This window comes from Rhipicephalus microplus, chromosome 7 (genome assembly GCF_043290135.1).
Source record: "Rhipicephalus microplus isolate Deutch F79 chromosome 7, USDA_Rmic, whole genome shotgun sequence".
NCBI lineage: Eukaryota > Metazoa > Arthropoda > Arachnida > Ixodida > Ixodidae > Rhipicephalus > Rhipicephalus microplus.
In genome coordinates this window covers 13,094,596-13,117,103 of record NC_134706.1, presented here as the reverse complement: position 1 = coordinate 13,117,103, position 22,508 = coordinate 13,094,596, and the positions used below count along the sequence as shown (strand labels likewise).

At 47.8% G+C, this 22,508-nt stretch overlaps 1 protein-coding gene across 5 annotated transcripts; it reads left to right on the top strand.

Moving 5' to 3' along the window:
* The first annotated feature begins 367 nt into the window (after nucleotides 1-367).
* Nucleotides 368-14,512, top strand: LOC119180197 (uncharacterized). Of its 5 annotated transcripts, XR_005110993.2 has the most exons (5): nucleotides 368-899; nucleotides 5,181-5,264; nucleotides 10,540-11,301; nucleotides 13,919-14,134; nucleotides 14,195-14,334. XR_005110993.2 is itself a non-coding variant. In XM_037431341.2 (4 exons), the coding sequence occupies exons 1-3, from the start codon at nucleotides 526-528 to the stop codon at nucleotides 11,294-11,296; spliced, it is 1,215 nt and encodes a 404-aa protein (XP_037287238.1). In that variant the 5' UTR covers nucleotides 368-525; the 3' UTR covers nucleotides 11,297-11,301; nucleotides 14,410-14,512. The 5 variants fall into 5 exon arrangements, 4 of the variants coding, with proteins under 4 accessions (XP_037287238.1, XP_037287235.1, XP_075724808.1 ...); XM_037431341.2 differs by lacking the exons at nucleotides 13,919-14,134; nucleotides 14,195-14,334 and adding an exon at nucleotides 14,410-14,512; XM_037431338.2 differs by lacking the exons at nucleotides 13,919-14,134; nucleotides 14,195-14,334 and adding an exon at nucleotides 13,308-13,498.
* Nucleotides 14,513-22,508: the final 7,996 nt, after the last annotated feature.

Below are 22,508 nucleotides of genomic sequence, written 5' to 3'. Positions count from 1 at the left end.
AGCCTCCAAAAATAGCAAACGCCAAAATTGCTAATCTTAAAGGCCGAGTACAAAGATGGATGGTAGCGCAGACAACGAACACGGACAAGAGAAGGCACATAGACACAACGCTGTGTTGTGTCTATGTGCCTTCTCTTGTCCGTGTTCGTTGTCTGCGCTACCATCCATCATCATGCAACCATACCAACAAGCCCAAATCGCCACCCTCGAGTACAAAGACCCTCATTTCTACGTAGGTAGCGCCGCCATAGATGACGGGCGTTTCGCGCTTATCCGGCAGGCAAGAAAAATATAGCCGCATGGCACCGCGCTCGAGATCAGACGCGATCGCGCGCGCGACAGTGCAGCAACATTGGGCGGTGAAGCCGCTCTCGGTCGCCATTTCCGTTTCTGCCGCCGCTCGTGTGTTTGGATGTGCGTTCGTGGAAGGTTCAGAAGCCGAAGAGCGCGGAAGCTATTGCGCCCAGCGTGGTAAACGCCCCTGGTTTCATTCCTTCACTTGCGGCCGACTGCAAGCCTTCAACCATGAACTACGGCCGGGCACCGCCGCAGATCGACGGCATGACGTCGCTCAAAGTGGACAACCTCACTTACCGCACCACGCCGGAGGACCTGAAGCGGGTCTTCGAGAAGTACGGGGACGTCGGCGACGTCTACATACCGCGGCATCCGTACACGCGAGAAAGCCGTGGCTTCGCCTTTGTGCGATTCTACGACAAGCGCGACTGCGAGGACGCCATGGACTCGCTGGACGGATACGTCCTGGACGGCCGCGAACTGCGCGTCCAAATGGCGCGCTACGGGAGGCCGTCGGACCCGTACCGCCAGTCGTCCTCGCGAAATGCCAGACAGAGCCGCCGTTCCCGTTCTAGGTCGAGGAGCCGTGGACGTCGATCGAGGTAGGCATTTTCACTTCGCCACGTTCTGGCGTTCCCTTCTAGGCTCCCCCCCCCCCCTCGTTTGTGTTCAAAATGGAGGGTTGTCCGTTGTGTTTTTACGCGCCACGCCGCTACCGGCGAGTGATTAGGGTTTGGCTTTCACGTATTAGTGACTTTTCCCCACCTGTGTCGGGCTAACGCAAATCACCTGAATTGTAGATTATCTATGCCAGTGCGCCGTTTATCGCAGGCGCAAAAGCTCGGGTTGGAAACGAATGGGACGCCGGGTTCGCTTCGTTCTTAATTGCGCCGCTGCGAGCCTTTATTTGCAGCGCATTAATCTGCGAGATTACCTTTAATGCTGGCTTTCTGTAGGCTTTTGTTTTACTCTTAATATGCACATAAAGTTCATCGCGTGAGTATATTTGTTTCCTTTTCTAGTGCGCAGATTTCTCGCTAGGTGAAGATATAGCGCAACCGGCGCGAGTAAGTGAACTTGTTTTTTTTTTTTTTTTTTCGCGCGCGGCTTTATTTATAAAATGTGCGCACGGCATCTCCTCGCGGTTGATTGTGCAAACTGATGTACGTGAATAAGCCAGTTCGGATCCGAGACTCGGTACGGGTGCTGAAACAATTTGCAAGTGTGGTATCTCGTGAAATCGTGGATTGGTCAGTTTTGCTTCATGCGCGACACCCCCCCCCCCCACCCCCATCGGATTGAAAAAAAAAAAATTGTTGTTACGTTCCTGGTGCTAAGGTATCAGGTAGTTTTGTACCCCACTTTTTGTTTCCTTTTCCCTAAAGGAAACCTTTTTGCCTTTCAAAATCCTGTCAGTATCTGTAAAATGCATTTGGACATCAATGTTTCCCAGCGTGCCATTTGCAACTTTCACAGATGGTGGCGTCGTCATGCGGCATCCGCCGTAACTGTCGTTTGGCAGATGCCCACGCAGCCAGCCTATGGCATAGTTTAGTCGGCCTCACTTTGCCTGTTCGCTGGTGCTTTATATTGTGTTGCTGGCAATTTATACTACGGTTATTCTGGATTCGATAATGAACTGCCCAAGTTGGACAGGTACTGAGAGTCGTAGTAGCAATGATTTACTCCTTTATCGTTTGCTTGCTTAGCTAGAAGAATCGCGAAATATCTTGGATGCCGCTGTGTCGACGTCATGAAGTCAAAGGCGAGGTTTCCTGCTTTGCACGAGCACGGCCGCTCGATCTTCCCTGGCCGTGGCACGAGCAGCGTTCACAAAGCTGTACGTGCATTCCTTCAATATACGCCGCACACGCGTTCCTCACCACGCAGTGTGAGATATAATACATGCTAGAGTCAATGACCTTCCCACCAAAGTTTTGACAACACGGTGATTGCTGGTGCGCCAGCTGCACGATCCCCCAAACGACAGCCATGTTGGGCTTGCACTAGCACCCTCTCTAGGAGGTGAAAGTTGCGAATGGTTGCGTCATAGTGTTATGCTTTTTTTTTTATTATTCTATTTTTATAATTCTCATGACTTGTGTCACTGCTTGTCGTGCCAAATGTGATTTATCCATAAAAATTGTGCTCGTTACAATAGCTATTCCTCCTCAGAATCTGCGCGACGTGATATGGCCGTTTGTAGTAGAGCAGTTGGAAATTTCCTGACCGTACCTTCAGTACCAGAGTAATGGCAGCACTTTCGCTTGTCCCCCATGTACAGCCGCAGCCACATCTGTGCAGAGTGTGGGAGCAGCTGGTTTTCACTCTGGGGCGTGGCTTTCTGACGTGGTGAAACCGATAGTCATGCTGACCACATCCGAGCCCGCAACTGCTGCGAGGTTTCGCACCGCAAAGCGAAATGCACCGGCTCGAGTGCTCTGCACAGACGTGGTCAATCGTAGCTTACGCAGGAGAGTATAAAATTGTTCAGCATCTCAAGAGTTTCAATGGTGTAGCCGATCGAGCCATTGCAGAGCGTGGTGGTTGATTGATTGATTGATTTGTGGGGTTTAACGTCCCAAAAGCGTGGCGGTCAGTAAAGCTTTTTGAGTGAACCAATAAGGCCAGGAAGGAGGAAAAGGCAAGGCCCTGTGGAAATCTGGAACCTATGAGAGATGCATATGTTGGATGAGAGGGAGGTTTAGCAGAAGAATCCCGCTGTTTGCAAGAAATAGGTCGGTGAGTGGTCTCGGCAGGTTGTTTAGAAAAGGGTGTTGGTTCTTTGTGAGTTGGCACTTCCAAAATCGCCGAAAGAAGTCGCCGCCCGACGTGAGCATCAGCGACGTGGGAACGGGTACGTCTTTGCTGGGTCAGCGGTGATGTTCGCGCAAGAGAGATTAAACCCAAGCGCTAACCAAGGGAAGACCGAAACATAAAAGTATGGTTGAAGAAAAGTTATTACAGCGAAAGCTGTTACGAGATCACAACTCTGGTCACACGCAGTTGTCCGCCGCCTGTTTTCGTAACCACATCGCGCGAAATTACAAAAAAAAAAAACCTAGCATCAGGCACAGTGGGGCTCGAAACCCGAGTCTGCTGGGTGCCATCCCAGTATTCCACCACCGAGCTACGCCATTGCTTGCGACTTGTTGGCAATCCTAGCGCCAAAGATACAGTGGGGCTCGGAGCCGGGTCCGCTGGGTGCCAGCCCAGTATTCTACCACTGAGCTATGCTGGTGCTTGTTACTTGTTGGCAAACTTGCCTTAGGCAGGCTTGATGTCGGGAAAGCAATCACGTTAATGCGACTTATAAAGCGTTTTAAAACAGTGAAAGAACAACCACTCGTCGCACAATACGAATAGCATAACGAGTGGGCCTTCCAATGCACCAACCCGTTACAGAAACTTGTTCTTGTTCCCCTTATAGTAACTTTTGTGCATACCCACTTCAGCCATAATTCCTCGTCGTCGTCAGTCACTGCATGAACAATTGGCATGAAATTCCTTGGAAGTGTTTAGCGAATACCACGCTTCTCAGAAGAATGACGAAAAATAGCATAGCAAATGCCGGCCTATTACCCAAAAGTTTATTATTGGTGCCCTAGTGGATATCAAGCAAGTGTGCTTGCAGTAGTTACCCAATGAGTGTTTTGAAAAGGCTTTGAAAGGCCGCTCTTCTAGCTTTCGCTGCAATTGTGCTGGGCCTTCCGCGCAGGCTTGGCCTTTTTTTTTTTTTAACTCTTATTCCTTTGTTAGACACAATATTAATGAGAATAGATAGTAATTCCGGGGAAAGTATAGAGGATGTTATTAGAAGTATATTCAAATGTAAATGTGACACGGAAGGGCCATCCGCTTCGTGTTTTTGATGTTATTCACAAAGTGGAGTTTTCGAGATTTTTTTATTGTATTCTTATAAAATTCAAATCTGCTTACTGCTGAGAACAAATCCCCCACTTCTTTCATTTATATGGTGTTTTTACCCTCTGGCACCAAAACTCTGTACACCTGGTTAGAAAGTTGTGTTCCTGGGCTGACTTTTTATAGTTTTTTTTTTTCTTTTTACAAACTATTCTTGAGGAGAGTATAGTATAATGCAAGTGCTTGGGTACACAAGCTGCTTGGGGTGCCTTGGCACTAAAACTCTTTTTTGTATAGGTTAGTCTCCTGTTAAAGTATAGGTACCTATGGTGGGGTATCCTAGATCACATCTGTAGATCTGGCAGGTTGCTCTTAGTGTCTCCTTCCTACACTTCTACATGCTTTGTAATCTTGCCTATTTCTGCGTGTTACTCCAACCATCTATATAAAAACGAATTATCATAACTCAAGTTATAAAAGCTAATCCTGGGACATGCATTTCAAATATGTGTTCATGCATGGAGGCTTTCATCCCTTAAAAAGGGATATTTTTAAAAAAGTTCGGCGCTCTGCCTTGCATTTGCAAAATTATGCTGCGATTGAATTTATATCAAAGCTAAGCTTGTAAGAACAGGTACTGCAGTGGGCACATCATATAGTCGGAAAGCTGGCTTTCCTGCTATGCAGTTTGACCAACTAACAGTGGCCAGTCAATTACTTGAGAACAGCATGTTTAAGTGCAGTTTGCTTGTGCTATGACATGCAAAATTTGCTCTTGTGGCAAAAACGCATAGTAGACAAGCCCAGCACGTGTGACTGGAACCGAGTCTTTACTTGAAGCAGGACAGGTGCCGCCACTAGTTGGGTAAACATGCAGTGCAGGGAAGTGCGCTTGCAGATTATGAGAAGGGACTTATAGTGTTTGTAGATGTTGTCTTTAGCAGCTCTTCTGCATTGATCAACAAAAGTTCATGTATCGATCAACGAAATTTTAAAGTCTTAAATTATTCTTGGGGCAGGAGCCGGCGCCGTTCAGCGTCTAGAAGCCGTAGGCGTTCCAGGAGCCGGTCCCGGCATCGCCGATCAAGCTCCCGGTCTCGCAGGTGAGCACCGTGGTATGGTGCTTTACTTTTGTGGCGGCTTTGCTTAATTCGATTAGAAGGGTCCATTTTTTTCACCCTCTTTTTATATTCTTTCTCTCTCTCTCTACTTGCCTCTTTCTCATTTTGTCTCTTTCATTGATTTTTCCTCTGACTTGCTCACTCATCTTTATATCTTTTTTTGTGTGTGTGTGCATCTTTTTGTAGCTTCTTCTTGCTGTCTTTCTCTCTTTTTTCTGCATCTGTGCTAGTCCTCTCGTCTGTCAGAGTTACTGTATGCCATAGAGGACAAATCGTAATCTTCTGTTCGTTCTGCATGGCACAATGCAAAGCTCAACAGCTGCACTGTAAACTGCCTCGAAATGAGGAGTGCATCCCAGACATACTTTATTGATAGAGCCTTTCGAGGAGACACAGTGCCGGCACAGTGTTTACTCTTTGCATTAGTCTTTAGAAATAACTAAAGTAGCGCCGTTCATGTTAGTGTGCAGGCTCCTCCTCTCCCCCGTGTTTGGTTGTGCAAATGCCGTCGTGTCAATCCTCTTTCCCACTGTTTGGTCACACTTTACCTCTCTTTCCTTCTATATTCCTCTCCCTTCCCCCACACAGGGTAGCAAACTGGCTCCGACCTGGTTCGCCTCCCTGCCTTTCCTTTTCTCTATCTCTCTTTCTTTGTTCGGCTGTGCCATGGCCGCTAAAGCAAGCGTACGCATACCCTCTCCCATGCCCCAGGAGGATGTATCTCTTTTGCATCCGCAGTTTCCCGGTGGACACCATAGAGGTGCTGCTGCAGCTGGGAGAGGAGGTAGAGACGAAGGGGCACGGTTGGCGCTACTTTAGTTTATTCTCGGGGCTTTGGTTTTCATTGGTGCTCGGTATGAGTGCCATCTCATGCGAGGGGATAGCCATTTAAAAAGAGGGTGTTCCAACTGGGTGTCCTGCTTGTGAACGCTACATGCAACACTCAATAAGGTCGCAGCTTTTTCTTCGATCCAAAGAGTGTGTTTGTTCACGAAGCCCAAGTTCAGGGCCCCTCTCCGGATGCAGGATGAGGCAAAATTAAGAGAAAAAGAATATCGGTGGTGGGAAACCTGTGCCAATTGGAAAGTACTGTGCCATACTGCACCACAAGGTGGTTCTGCAACCGAAAGTAATGTTGACAGCACGCATCGTGAGTGGATTATACGTGATGGTTGTCATCTTGTACACTTGCACTGCTTCATTTGCGTAGACTTGCGGCGGTGCCTTTTTTGGTTACCATTGGCAAAGAACGAGAGCGATGTGGCAACTATCGAAAAGTGTGCCAGTATTCTTTATCGCCGGCAAAAAGGCTACGTGTGTAGCGTAGCACCGCTTTACGCCTACTGCACGCTTTTAATAGCTGGCTACCAGCTGAGAGCGCTGAGGCACCGATTGCTACCACCTCAATCGTTGTGCTGGACTGTGTGCTCAACGTGCATCACTTTGCGGAAACAAAAGCAGCTCGTTGTTGCGGATTTCAGCGCTCTGGATCGCGGGCACAGAAACGGCAAGCCTAGCACATGCTTTCATGAAACGACAGCCCAAACGCACTTCTGTCCACAGCCAGGACTGCCAGAGCATCCCTTGCAGAAATCTTACATCATAGTGTTAAGGCATGACAATCATTTCCGAACATTGGCAAAAACAAAGAAACTGCTTCGTAGCGGGCACGTTAGGCAATATTGGCTGTGGCACAATGCTTAAGCAGGAGACGCATAGTACAAATTCGAATACGATTTGCTGTTCAGCCAACAGCCGCATCTGATAGACATCCAACAGGATCCGACAGTGTGCGGCGACAGTTCGCACGTCGCGTGTACATCCAACTTGGGGAATCGAGCCGGTCTGGAACCGCGCCGGTCTGGTGGCCGCAGCTAATGGCAGCGCGAAAAGGGGTGCCACAGGTGGGCGCCGTCGCAAGTTTCTGTCTCGTCGCTCCGATAGTATCACCGTTGCCTGTGGCATCAAAAACCTTAAACTGTTTCTGACACGAAATAACTCATGATTGAATAAAGTGACGCTCAAAGTGTTTTCGAACCAATGACGAGATGCCTAGCCATGATGAAAGCCCTATTCGCAGGTAAAAAAACAGTGGCACCGGCGATCTCGGCGAGCCGGCCGGCTTTGTTCCCACCTTTGCTCTTTACATCGAGGCCATTGATTAAACCAGTTGCACGTGTTGAAACGTCATATAAGTGTACGAGTTTTTATCGTTCTGGTAAAGAGAATCGCTCGACAATGAGCTCACGTTGGAAAGAGCGGCACTACCGAGAATCTTTGCGTTGCTATGCCTACGCTCGAAGTAGATAATGAATGTGGACTGTGTCGATGTTTGTTGCTTGCAAAGGCGTAGCTTTGTTGGCGATACTATTTGACAAGGCATGGCGTGAGCTTCTTTATTTTGTGCTCAATAAAGAGGATACTATGTCTTCCGAGCGTGCAAGCTGAGGGGCCGTATGTTGGTGACTCGCTTGCTGGATTTCGGGCCGACCGGTCGTGCGCTCGCGCGCTCCGCGCGCTTGCGATCTCCCGCGTCATCGTGGCTCTGGCCGACTGGACTCGCCCTACGTCATCTCCTGCCGCCGACGACCTTCCACCTCCGACGACAGTGCAGCTCTGATTTACTGGACTTGTTCTACGCCATCCACCGACGCCGAAAGGAGCTCTCGCAGGTGCGCCCCGTCCTCGGACTCCAGTGACCGTGCTCCATCTTTCCTATCTCTTCTATCCCCTCGATTTGTCCTCGCTCGCTGTGGCTTACCACACGTCTCTTCTTCTCTTCTCCTTCTTCGGCTTTCCCACATCTTTACTCCTATCCTTTTTATCCCTCCTCACCCCCATCCCTCGTGAGCTACTGTGGCGGTGTCGCTCTTTGAAGCAGACAATAACGGGGCTCGCTTTTCTCTTCTTTTCTCTTTTCATAGCCACTCCGGCCGTATGTTGGTGGAGCCTGAGTGCTGCTGGCTGTTCTCCCCATGTGTCGTGAATCGGTGTACGTGGTGTGCAATGTCGCGCACGCATCCGATGTCGTATTGCACCATGTGTCTCCCGCTTTATTTCTTCTTCAGTGGTGATTACGCACAGAAAGGAATGAAAATTGATACTTGGTAATAGCCATATGCACGAAAGAAGGGGGGGGAGGGCAGTGGGGGCTAGTGGGGGGTGCTGTGATAAACATTAAACCCTTTTCCGCACCGAAGTGGGAACCCTGCGCACGCTTATGTACTTAGTTAATGCATACTACGTTTAGTGCTAGTTAGCCACGTTCTCTGCGTGTGTATACATATGACCGAGCAGGTTCTCTGCGTGTGTATACATATGAACGACATTTCACTGCAACGAGCTGCGCGTGCACTGCTATGAGCTTGTTGCTCCAATATCCTTCAGTATCTTATTTCATTGCTTCTGTACATAATCATACTTTTGTTTATTTTTCGTGCCAATTTTGTGGGCTTGCTGCATTTGTACAAGTTATTATGCAAACTGAGGGAACATTAAAGTAAATTGAAGCTAAAGTTTCTTCCTCCGTGTGTGTTATGGAAAGCCCGTGCATGCTCAAAACCAAGGTAGCTACTCCAAAAGCAGATTTTGCCTGCTCCAATGGCTGCTCCAAAGTGCCGGAAGACATTCCCGCAATTGATGATGTATATATCAGTTTGAGAAGTCTGTTCGTACCTCACTTACCTTCCCTTTCCCCTTTTTTTCCTCACGAAAAATATCAACATAGCACGTGCTGCCCAGAACTTTATTGTAACCTGACGATGATCTTTGCATGCAAGACCATGAGTATGGCTACTGCCTTGCAGATGACGTCATGTGACTACCTCCTATACGATTCTCTTGTAAATGCCGGCGATTGCACGTGGTGAGGTGGCGAACGCTGGACCGGCAAGCTCTACATTGTGGAACGTCTCGGCCTTTTTAGCGTTCGGGGAGAATCATGTGCATGTTGACCAGAATGCTTCAATGGACAACAATATCATCAGTGATATAATTAGACTTGAATGCGTGAACTGTGCGGTCAAAAGTCTTGAGCTAATCGGAATCGCATTGCGGCGTTTTTGCTTCAGAATTTTGGGATTGCAACAGTGGATGCTGTTCCTTTATATAGTAATGGTAATATCAGACTCGCTGAAATTCTGACAACACAGTCGATTCTCTCCAAGAAGTTCACTACAATGAAGGTACACTTGTCTCTTGCACAGTGTCCTTTATTAAGTGGTTCGACTGTACATAGGGTGCCATTATTTTTTATAAATATGGCTCGGATGAAAGAGGGCTAAATTTAGGGAAAAAAATGATATATGTGTTATGGTGAGTACAGTCGATCCTCCCCATATCAAATTTGGATATATTGAATTATTGGCTTTGCCGAACAGTTTAAAAAGATCCCCTTGAATTTCCCATGCAGAAGTATAGGACTAGTGCACATGTATATCGAATGCTGCGTCAAAGCCAAGAAAGTGCATTTTTTCCTAGCAAATATTGATCAATTTTCGGCCAGGTTTGAACAAGTCGTGATCCATCTTCGTGCGCAGGTGACGAAAGGACAGTGTTATTCCATTGCACTGGTCTGGTCCGTTGCACAACGCTTGCGAGTGCGCCGGTATGTTGATGTGTCTGCAGGTCTTGGCACGCAGGCAGTGTTTTTCAAAAGACCGGTTGCGGAAGACACCAAAATGAAAATGAGAAGTGACTCTGCTATCTTGTTACAATGTTCGCATTCCCTTTCTCATTTGTTGGCGCACAGTGGTACGCGAGCCTGAAAAGCAGGGCCTTCGAAATATGCAATCTCGTGCCTTATTTTTAGTATTTTCGGTTTTAAATCGCATGTTTCAGAGGCCATGTTTTTTCTAGCTTTTGTATGAAAGTAGCGGCTGCCAGCTACAAAGCCACAAGTGACATCGATATCGCCAAAACGTCGACAGTGGGAATTCGGTGTTGTTTTTTGCACCTTGTGGACTTGAGTACTTCTCGCCTCATTCCAGGCAAGTTCTCATTCGGGAGTTGAATAGAACGTTGACATCGCTCCAAGCCATAATTTTTATTGCTGCTTGCGGGTCAAGTAAACCAGCCCCATGAACTTCCTTGTGGGCCAGGTGACTTCTGGTGCGTCATGACCGCTGACAGCAGTCTGGTTATATTATACAGTCAGGACAACACGGGTTGTTTAGATAAAGAAAGTACATATTGGTTAATTAGCAGGGCATATTAGTTGGATTCGTAGTTCATGGTTCTTGATCGTAACTCATTGCAGGTCAAGGAGTCGGTCAAGGGAGCGTAAACGCTCCCGCAGCCGCTCTCGCAGGAGCCGAAGCCGGTCCCGGGATCGTCGCAAGAGTCGCAGCAAGTCAAGGGAGAGGAGCCGCTCACGTAACCGCGAGGCTAAAAGGAGCCGTTCCAAGTCGAGAAACAGAAGCCACTCAAAATCTAGAGAACGCAGTCGTTCTAAGGAGCACGGCGGATCAAAGTCCAAGCGGCGCAGCCGCTCAAAATCGAAGGGCCGTCGCAGCCGTTCCAGGTCAAACGACCGTAGCCGATCCAAGTCTAAGGAAAGGAGCCGATCCAAGACCAAGGAGTATCGCTCTAAGTCCGATGAGCGTGGTCACAGCAAGGATCGCAGCCGATCCAAGTCCAAGGAGAGGGGTGAGAGCAAGCGCAAGAGCCGATCCACATCCGCTGATCGCGGCCAACGACAGAGTCGTTCCAAGTCCAAAGAGCGCAGCCGCTCCAATTCCAGGGACCGCAGTCGTAGCCGCAGCCGGAGCCATCAAGACGGCAACCAGCGGGACCGCAGCAGCCGCAGTCGATCCCGCAACGGAGATGCCCACAGCCCATCGCAGAGCCCCCGAAAGATGGCAGAGGATAGGGCGGATTCGAGGTCAAGGTCGCGCAGTCCAGGAGTAAAGCACAGTTCACCGCCTCCTGATGCAGCAGAGTCCAACGGTGATCGTGAGATGCGTTCGCCTGAGCGAGACCGCCGCTCACGGTCCAAATCGCAGGACTCCGACTGAGACATGTGAGGATTGTCTTGTGCCGTTTTTTCACATCCTTGAACGAGGGAAAGCATGTCACTCTCTTTCTGCTCTCTCTTGCGAAAACATTATAATCCTTAATACTGCTCCTTCTCTGTCCTGCTTCAGAGAAGCCTTGGTTTGCCAAGTTTTGGGGGTAAAAAAAACATTGCAATGGGCTTTTCTCTACTTTATTTTCCTCTTTCTTTTTTAAAGGTCATTATTTGGATGTCATCAACTTATTTGCAGCCAAATTGTTGGTAAACAAAATCGGTTCACTTGCAGCTTTGGATTACTCTATCGAAGTTGCACAAAGGGTTTTTTTTTTTTTCCTCACCCTGTGTATGCATGGTCCTCATTCTTTCTATTTTTCTTTTTTAAGATGGTGTTCACAGTTAGAATTTTGCATGCAGGTCTTCTTCTGGCATTACATAATCGTAGCAGAAAAAAATTTCAATGTTTCATTTTAAATTTGCAGTTGGTAGATTTTCCTGCTCGTCATTTTTCAAATTGAGAGGGTACTTGATGCTTGTTTTTCTGTTCGGCCACAGCTTAAACGTTTGTAATCACTTTAGCCAGGTGTGTGGGTGTACTGAGTATTAGGCTTCAAGCCTCTTCTTCGTTAGCCTCTTCTTCGTTAGAGTCACGTAGTAACTGTGGAGAGTGTTCAGATTCTGCTGTTGCCTTTGGCGTCCTGTTTGAGAAGCATCTTGCCCATCGAGTGTGTGCATAGTTGAGCATTTGGACACTTTTTTTTTTTTATTGCCTGCTGGCATACTGCCGTACATTGTCCCTCTGTAAGCACACCTGTTTATTCTTCTTGTCCTGTATCGCAGTTTTCATATTAAAAGCATCATGAATCTAGGAAGTGTTTGTGAGGTATGGTAATAGCCTTGTAACAATTTAGCGGGAGTTGATGTTGTTCAGTTGTAGTTGCTTTGTGTGCCAGTTGGTGAAACTGGCACACAAAGCAACTTTTTTTTTTTTGCATCGCGCAAAAAAAAAAGGCGAAGTTGTAACTCGTTTGTAACTGTTGCAGCTGATCAGTGTGTTGGCTATACTAACCTCTAATAGCTGGTGTACAACTTTTACTAGGCACATGTTTGATATTTGAATATCCTGCCGTAAATGCAGGAACTCAAATGTATAACCTACAGCTGATTTCCCGACAGTTTTCTGGGCATTGCATTGTTATGTGGTTGCACTTGTGTGGCTTGTTCTCATTGAACAATTGGATTTTTTTTTAACATGTGTGGGCACTCTGTGGTTGAAAACAAAGACTAGGAAGTCTTACTGGTTTTAACCACATCACATGTTCTGTTAGGAGTACATCATCACACTGCAGCTTGGCTTGAGGTCGATTCTCGTAGCTGCCAGATGCTCCATCATGACACTGGCACCTGTCACTGTTCATTGTCTTATCACTTTTGTTTTCATCGGTGATGTGACACTAGAGATGTCGAGAGAGTCAAATCTGGAACGACCGCCGTCTCATGACGGCGGCTGTCCATGACGGAGCATTTGATGGCTCATTGAACCTGGCTTCATGGCTCATTCACATGTGACTAGCATCGGTTGTGCTACCGAATTAGTTTCAATGCGACTGGTCACACGTGGCCTCTCTGGCTGAGAAGGAATGGCTTTGGCTCAGTTGCAGATTACTTAAATTTTCAGTCGCAAACATCCAGCAGCAAGTTGTCGGCTTATTTCAATAGGCAATAGCGATGCTAGCACGACATTGATGTAGCTCCTGGCGAGTAGCGTTACATAGTGTGAGCCTCAATTGCGTCGAATCACAAGTGGCTGTCGAGCCGGTGCTAATTGCTAGTGTGGGTGGGCCTTTTGGACGGCATATCAGATGAAGGGGTTCTCGTAAGACGGTAGAATCGCTGCGAATTTCTGCAAAGCCATGGCTGTTCGGGAAGGGTTGTTGGGAAAGGAGGGAGTGGTGTGCAACATTTTTGGTGCTGACTGTCGCCGTGTGTTGTTGCCCCCCTGTCTGTGCCCGCAGGCCCTGAGGTGTGAAGGGCGTTGGTTAAAGGCGTTGGTGGCTCTGTCGAAACGCGGCGGACACCAAGTACGAGTTCCCGGCTGCGCTGTGTTCGGGCGGTGGTTTCCAGAGTGCGGGGACGTGTGCTGAAGCTTGCGTGCAACCCCCAACCCACTTGCTCATCACCTCCAGGCTTTATTCATTTTTTTTTTTCATCAGCCATTTGCCTTCTCTCTACTAAATTTTAACGACAAGGATGTCTTTTTAGAGTAATTGGCAGATGTCTTGGACACATGTATTGAGCTAAAGCGTGCATCTTTCAGGCAAATCTTTAGGTTTTCATTATTCTTGAAATGAAAGGAGTTCGATTAGCCATGGTGGCTTGGCTTATAAGCAAAGCTTCCTGAAATCGCTAGTATCTCTAACTCTGAGCAGCCTTTTCTGAGTGTGTGCAAAGAGGTTTTTAAAAACAGACCTGGTAACTTGTAGATTCTCTACACTGCAAGCTACCACCTAAATAGCAGGCTGGTATAAACTTTGTGAGAGCACACCAATACTATCACTAATTGGCCCATTGAAGTCTACTTTATTTGTTGAATGCCTGTTGTTTTAATTGAACGACCATTTCAAAGGTACTGCTTGAGCAGCGAAGCCTGGTTGTTCGAGGCAAGAGATCGAGAAGGCCGAGCGAGCGGTTTGGGGGTCGGAAAGGGCGTTGGCGATCCGGGCGATTTCGGGCTCCTCGTGGAGGCAGTTTGCAGCCGGAGCAGTGGCATGCTGTTTGGTGTGGTTCCGGCGTGTTGCTGATTTGCAGCCTGTGCGAGAGAGAAAACGAAAAAAATGCCGGCGTAAGTAGTTTTGATCAAGATGATGGTGAGCCGATTGTTCTTGACTGAGTCTTGCCACAGGCTGGGGCATCTTCCTTCCTGAGGCGTGCGTGTCGTGTAGCGGCCCCGGCCGTAGTTCCGGCTGGCGTTCCAGCTTTGGCTCGTGCGATACAGCGGTCCTGGCATGCTTGCTGAACCTGTGGTGCCGAGTTCCGCGTGGTGGGGGCGTTTGCTGAAGGAGCTGTGTGGTTTGGTTCCACAGCTTTTTTTTTTTCTCTCTTCATTTCTCCCTCTAGGTGCGGCATCCCTGAAGACCAAAAGAAGCATTTGAACAAGCATTTGCACAGAGTAGAGTATGCAGAATGACTTGGCCTTTTTTTTTTTCTTTTGTCTGGCATTCTTCACAAGTCTTGGCTCGAGCCAAGACATGAAGTGCTACGAGCACTTCGCTTGTACAAGGGTATGCCTGGAGTTACGGCATTAAACGAAAAATGTTAATTGTTCAGCTGCATCTCAGAATAATGTGTTGACATTGTTGCTGAGACAGGTCACAATATTGTTGTCACTTTGTGGGAAATATCTTATCCGCAGGCATCTCCTGCAGTGATGCACATTGTTTGAGGCTGGTAAACGGGAGCTCGAATTTGATTGCATGTTGGCTTCAGAACTGCAGCACAGATTTCGAACAGTTGACAAAAAGGAGATGCAAAAGGCCTGGTATAGTAAGTTTTAAAAAATCATTCCATTGTATACTCCGTTTATAACCACCGTCTCAAAAAATTATTCATTGTGCCTTTGATAGCACGAAACTTATTTGACTTACTGATTGGTGCTTTTTTTTTTTTTAAATTATCTCTAACACTGACTGTACAGCAGGCCTCTGTTATCTGCATGCTCTGCTCTTGCGAGAATTGAATAAATGTGTTCATCCTTCAAATTCAATGTCTCTGCTGTCTTTGCCTTTTTCTGGTGGGGGGCCGTTGCATTTGTTAAAATTCTGAGCACGTCAACTACACTGGTGTATAAAGGGGAACTCGTCTGGCATAACGTTCGCGCTCATGATAGAGCAGCAAACTTGATTTTTATTGCATTTAAGTCTGTGCTTGTGTGTGATGATTTACACTTCAGTAGTGCTACAACGTCGGCAATTTCAAACAGTGCTCGGCTGTGCACCTTGCAACGAGGGCTCCTTTGGCAGGGTCGTAATTCTCTCTCGGCTGTTGCCAATATGCTGGATCTAACACCCTGCCAAGGCGTTGTATTCTGTACTCCCGCACAACAGCCCAGAGACCACGTGACCTTTCGCTGCAATGAAAAAGTTTACACCGCATTAACTCGATTGTAGGTCCACCTATTTTGTCCTAATCTGAAATCCAAAGTTGGCGTGTCAACCTAGAATTGAGAACTAGTTCAGTTGTAAAGTCTCTCAAAATGATCTCGCTGTTTGCAAACTGTGTGACGTCACTGCGACCACCATTCCCTCTCTCGGAGCAGATGCTGGTTGGCAAGAAAGTTCTGCTGGTGGGATCTTTCTGCATTTCTTCGACTAAAATTTCTACACATGGCTGTTTTCTAACATCGCAGCTGCCTATAGTGCATGATTTTGTTAGGTTAACATGTTGCGATTTGCTCGTCATAGCAGCTATAGGGAAAATGTTTGCCTTTTCAAAAGGGAACATTCTGCCCGTTCACTTTGATAGGCGTTTTGAGAAATATTTGTATGGCATAGATGTAAACGTATGTACATGAACTCTTGCACAGTTACCTTGATGTGTCTGATTGCTACAACGTATTTGCATACTTGCCTGATACACGAACTTGTAATACGCATTGTTACTTCATGAACATCAAGCTGTAAAGGTAAGAAGTGCTCGTGAAAAAAACAATCTGATGGTTACATGAGGGCTCCAATAATATGAGATGCACTTTTATTGCGTTTGCGTATTTGCCGTGGCGAAACGTATATGCAGCTTCGGTGATGTTAAACATGGGCTTATAGCTAATGCGCAGTATTTTTCAGCCCAGGGTTCATGCACTTTTTTTTCCTTCATGTAGCGATGATGCCGTGATGTATCCACTCATACATGATTACGTAAGATGCATTTTCACTTCGACTGCAATGTTAAACGTTGAAGTTTCATCGACAACTGGTTAGTGCCATCGGCCCACGACGGCTGCCAATGTTCTCACTAACAAGGTGCATCATCATTCACACAGCTGTTGTCGCACAGGCGGCCATGTGTGTTCATTTTTCCAGTCAGCCAGCGTGGCAAATATTTTGTCATGGAGTTTACCACACACCACAGCTGTTAGAAGACATTTAAGCTTTAAAAAAAAAAAACATTGGCCCCGTATCTGTATGTTACACAGCAAATGTCGTCGAAAGACGATAGGGTGCCATTTTAGCTCTGCTGGACAGACGGTTCCATACACGTATCAATAATAGTCTTGCGTCTGGATTGAGTGAACGAAACGTTTATTTGATGTTCTGCCCAAGAAAATCGGCGAGTGGTATACTGGAGGCGCTGCGTGCCTCGAGCGTGCAGCGGAGGCGAACGAGTGCATCGAGTCGCGTCACACGTGAGACATGAGCGCCATCTGGCAGTTATCCTGGAAAACGGGGCGCGCGCATTGCGCGCCCATCTCTGAGGTGTAGAACGCAAGGCGACGGGTGAGTGCCACCACCGTGTCGTATTAGCAAAGCGTTGAAAACACTTGCCGTTTCGTGCAAGCGTTGCGTGGCCAGCGCCGCGTTATAAAGGCTACTACCCTTGAAATTGCTTATGTATGCCTTTTCTAGTAAAAAAAATACGCATAATTTGACGTGTTATGGTGCCTCAGATATGCGCAGCAATTGCTTTTTACTTGACAATCACACAAGTGTGAACGCTGAACCTTGAGCAATATTGGTGGGCGCTGCGGATGAGATCGGCCGTTTGAAGTATCGTTTGGACACTTTGGTGCCGTTTAGGGTACCGTTAAGGGTGGATAAACAGACTAATGTACAGACCGACAAAAATTTTGCGCCGAAGGTCCCCAAGAAAGACTCGTCTTTGAGAGAGAGAATAAACATTTATTAATAACAAATGCACACTGAGCCTTCCTTGGGTGGGGCCCTCAGTCCAGGGCTCCATTGCCTTGCGCGACCCTGCGAGCCCGCTGGACCAGCTTCTGCTGTTCCTGCCGGCGTAAGCTGAGCAGTGCAGACTCCCAAGAGGAAGGGGTGGGATTGGGAATGGGAGGCACGCCCTGTGGGGCAGAGCATTCCCACGTGGAGTGGTACACCGTCGGTACGGATCCACAGAAGGGGCAGTAGGAGGGGTAGAGAGTCGGATGAAAGCGATTTAGCATATAAAGGCAAGGAAATGAATTGGTCTGTAGTTGCCGCCAAGCGACAGCATCTGCTCTGTTAAGTGAAGGATGAGGGGGAGGATACGTATAACGGCTCTGTCGATAGTACTGCAGCGTAGCGTTGTAGTTTAGTGGTTCTGTCGATGCGTCGTCTGGATTGGACAGCTCTTCCAATGGAGCCCGGCCGGTCAGCTCTCTCGTCTTTGAAGACTTGCCCCGAGCGTCGCGCTGAGCCTCCAGCGGGGGTGTTTTGTCAACTGATTCAAATCTTAACCCCGACTCTAAGATGCATGTCTTGCTTTAAATGCAAAACGTTTCCGCCGATTCATTTCGTTAACTCAAAGGTGTTGAGACAATACATGGGACAGTGGGTCAATATGAAAAGACTAAAAATAAAATTTGTGACAGCTCGGTTTTGATAAGCTGTGTACCGAAGCATAGTGGCGCCAGCTCTGTGCCAGCGTGAAAGAGCCTTGGGGGGGGGGGATCGACGCGCTCGGTCATCGCGGACTGAGATGGTAGCTTACGGCTGCGAAGCTCCAGGACGTTACCCAGCAAGTTTCCACCAAATGCAACGAGCAAGGTTGCGTAAAAGCACAGATTATTCGAGAAACGTTAGCCGCAACAAGCTGGTACCGGCAGGAACTCGGCAAGCACGAGCCACACATGGACGTCAACGTCTTCTTTCACGCTGGCACAGCGCTGACGCCACTATGCTTCGGTACAGCTGCTTGAGTTTTCGTGGGTTGGTGATGGTGGCGACTTTGGTGGGTGTCACTACAGAATAATGTTAATTATACTCGTGTTTAGGAAATCCTATGCCGGGCTGTTTTGTCAGATAATGAAGCAGGATCAGACCAGTGTATGGCGGGAAAACCTAAATTGCGGAACGAAAGGAGATAACTATATTAGGATTAATGTTAATTAACGTGTACAGGGTTTCATGAATTAAAGGCAAAAGTGGATTTGCAGTCTGTCCCAAAAAATTGGCAAGAAATGTCGATGAGGATGTGCAGGTGCATACAGCATCGAAGCCAAATAATTTCCAATGGGGAAGTATTTTGTTTACAAGTGAACAATGCGAAATTCCCTTGTGAGCTACCGGCACTTTCACCTTTCAAGTGTGAATACACTTTATAAGCGACCCCAAACCATCCACCGTCGTCGGCGGCGTCCGCAGTCTTCTCTCTATCTTTCAAAGAAAGAGGACTTGGCTATAGTGGCTTCTAGCCACCATACCACGGACGCGACGCTGATATCGGTGTCAGTAACGCGCCTTATATCTTTAACGCCGCTGCACGCGTCCCCCTCCCCCTTCGCTCGCTCCTCCGCTTTCCTCGCTCGCTGCCGCTGCGCGCGCCCCCCTCTCTCTCGTGCGCCCCCCTCTCTCTCAGTCTCCCGTCGAGAGCGGGTCGTGCGATGGATGTCCCGGAGGCAACGCTACCATCAACAACGAATGCAGTACAACCGAATGCCAGCACTGCTCCCGTCGTTGGAGGTGACGGTACCGCGGTGGTTTCGCCGACGTTGGAAGACAAGGCGGCGCTGCGAAGGGCTCGTGAGACCGAACGTAAGCGGGCGAAGCGTGCAGCGGATGCCGAACTGCGTGCTCGCGAGGCCGAGTGCAAGCGGGCGAAGCGTGCAGCGGATGCCGAACTTCGCGCTCGCGAGGCCCAGGACAAGCGGGCGAAGCGTGCAGCGGATGGTGAACTGCGCGCTCGCGAGGCCAAGATGAGGCGTCAGCATCGAGCTGCGAACGCGGCCCAAGAAGCGTTCGATAGCATAGCATCACCCCGTGCATTCGCACTTAACCATGTTCACCCTCGGAAGAATGCTTGGGAGTTTTTTTTTTTCTTGCAGCATAAGTGTGGGTGTTATAGTAGTAATGTCCCCAGCTTCACATACAAATACAATGTGGGGTCTTGAAATGGCGAGGGACACCCTCTTGGAGTGAACGGACACAGCAGACGCGGTCGGTACAAACTAAACAACAACATACATTTGTTTAACTAATTTAGAATCACGATATCGTCCGCCGAAATATTATAACAATAATCGTGATCAAATCGCTTGGACATCCTTACACAATATTGCCATACACTCCTAAACATGACTAACACATCCAAGGTGGCGTCACCAACGCTTGACTTACCACGAGGGCCCCCGACGCGCAACCCGCGGGACCACGCACCGGGGACCTACCCTAGAGACAACCGTTCACGGCAATTAACCGCCACGCGCAGAAGAGAGCTGCATATTTCTTGCGCGCCTCCATCAAGGCTTGTCTGCCGCTAGGGGTCACTGCCAGCACTCCCGCTTTGACAACCATATTGATGATGATAGCGGTGATTACGATGGGTGGATATGGCTGTACCCTTTAGATCGGGCGGTGGCTAGCGCCAATAAGCCGTAATACTTAATGAACCAAAAAATAGATTTATTTTTTTCCCCTTAAATAGTGATGTTGAGGATTCGTACTTTGCAGTGAAGGGTTTAATTTTCACCGCTAGCCTACACAACGCCACCTATCGCTCAATAACCGCGACCCCGAAACGCGGCTTGTGCGCCACGCAGCGCAAACAACTTTACAGGGGAGTGTCAGTACCCTCACAGCAACACCAGAAGTCAAGCATGACACGACTGCACGACGATGAACACAGATCACAGTTCAGGACATGAGTGACGAACGTGACTTGCATGTCGCGAAAAACTTCCCACAAAGCTAGTGGGGGGACACGCCCACTAGCTTTGTGGGAAGAGGGTTCAGCTTAAATTGAGGACGACGCAGCGAGCAATGGAAAGAAAAATGGTAGGTGTAACCTTAAGAGACAAGAAGAGAGCAGAGTGAATTAGGAAACAAACGGGGGTTAAGGATATTATAGCTGAAATCAAGAAGAAGAAATGGACATGGGCCGGGCATGTAGCGTGTAGACAGGATAACCGCTGGTCGTTAAGGGTAACTAACTGGATTCCCAGAGAAGGGAAGCGGGTTAGGGAGAGACAGAAGGTTAGGTGGGCAGATGAGATTAAGAAGTTTGCGGGTATAAATTGGCAGCAGCAAGCACAGGACCGGGTTAACTGGCGGAACATGGGAGAGGCCTTTTTTGTTGTTGTTGTTGTTGTCCCTTCGCACTGGCACATACCCACTATGGGGGATTGGCCATGAAATCTAGAAGTATCCTAAATGAGATATATTAAAAGGTTTATCCTTAATGAAAAAACTAATGATGTAATAGAAAATAATAATTAACTAAAAAGGAATATTAAACTAAACAAATAATTGAAGATTGAATCAAGAAGAGAAAAGGTGAGGTAATACTACAGTGGAAGACAGAAATTTTGAGTAGACCAGACAATCGAGCTTATCTCACCCGGTCACAATCAAATGAATATGCAAATTTCATTCAAAATTAGACAAGTGTCGTCAGAAATATATTTAAGCAGGCATTATTATGACATGCGCTTTGATTCTCGAATGAAATTGCATACAGCATCGAATACGCTCCTGTGGCAATGTCCCAAGCTATAGAGGCACCGAAACTTAGAACATTATCTGCAGTTAAATTTAAACCTACTGCTTGAAAAGGAACAATTAAAAGTCTTTTCCTAATTAATGAATAGTTTTTTTGTCCTGCAGTGGGCGTAGTCAGGCTGATGATGATGACGTCATCACAGTCACACTACCGGTGCTCTCCTGTTTTGGCACGCCTTCCCTGCTTTCCGTTATTATCTCCCTCCTCCTTTGGCTGGACGTCTGCTTGGCCATACTTAACCATAGATATAGTCGTCCGCCGGATAATTAGCGTCTTTTCTCGGTCCTTCGCGTCCCACACTAGGCTTTAAGCAATGCTTTTCCTCTCAAAGGGTCCATGACCTCTCCCAGCTAAACTATGCTGCAAACGGGCTCGATTTGGAGTTTAGTGGGCCGACCCGATTCGTTGCATCATATGAGTGCAAACATAGTTGACGCGTACCGGCTCGGATTGGACAGCTTCGCAGTAAAAGCATGGCTCAAGAGACAATTTCGAACTCTAGTGTTCTCGCATCTTGTAAGGACAGCGGCAACAGTCGTTTCAATGCTGATTATGCGGCTTCATAACGATGTTATAAACATTAGATATTTACATCGAAGACTAAAAGCTACCGTATTGGCACGATTGTAAGTCTACTCGAATGTAGGTCGACCCGACCTGAAACCACGTGAAAAAAAAAAGAGAGCATGCGCACGTCATTAAAAAAAAACGATTTACCATGTCTTCGATGAAAACGAGATCCGGTGTACCAAGGTGGCTTCACATCAGTGTTTTATAGGAGTGCAGAAAAGCCACCTTCGCAAAAAAAAAAAGGGGGGGGGGGGGGAGAGACCTCTACTAGGGTACATCACGCGACGTCACCAGCACATGTGCAAGGCGGCGGTAGGCAAAGCACCTCCGCTTGAGGCTCAGCGCGGCGCTCGGGGCACGTTTTTTTTTTCTTTGTTTTCAAAGCTTAAACTTTATCTTACTCTGACAAAAATATCTGTGGTGTGTGGTAAACTGCATAACGAAATATTTCCCAAGCTGCCTGATTGTTTCTGGAGAAATGAACACAGGTGCGCAAATTAATTCTAGTAGTTATTGGCGCAGTTTACCGCACCGCAGGCACGTAACCAGAATTTTTTTCAGGAGAGGGGCTTGGTGTACCACCCTCTGGCTACGCCCCTGCCGCACTGCAATTTATACGCGAATTTTTGAAGCACCGCTAACAACCTGACTACAACTGCCCTCATGTCATGGGTCAGCTGCTGCCCGGGGCAGGCAAATTTCTTTCGTTCTCTGCCACACTGCGGCGCCACCGGCTAAATGCACGTGTCTATTAGCTCCTTATGCAGTGCTGTTAGGGAAATTCTATGGTTAGGTCACCCTATTTAGGTCAAGCTCCCTGACCACGGTGGCTTTTGCTAACAGTCTAGGTGGTGTCTGACTTGTAAACGCAATTGTCCATGCATCCACTGCTCTCCTGGAACTTTTGGGAAGAAGTGCGTGCCAATTTCGGGTCCCTCCTC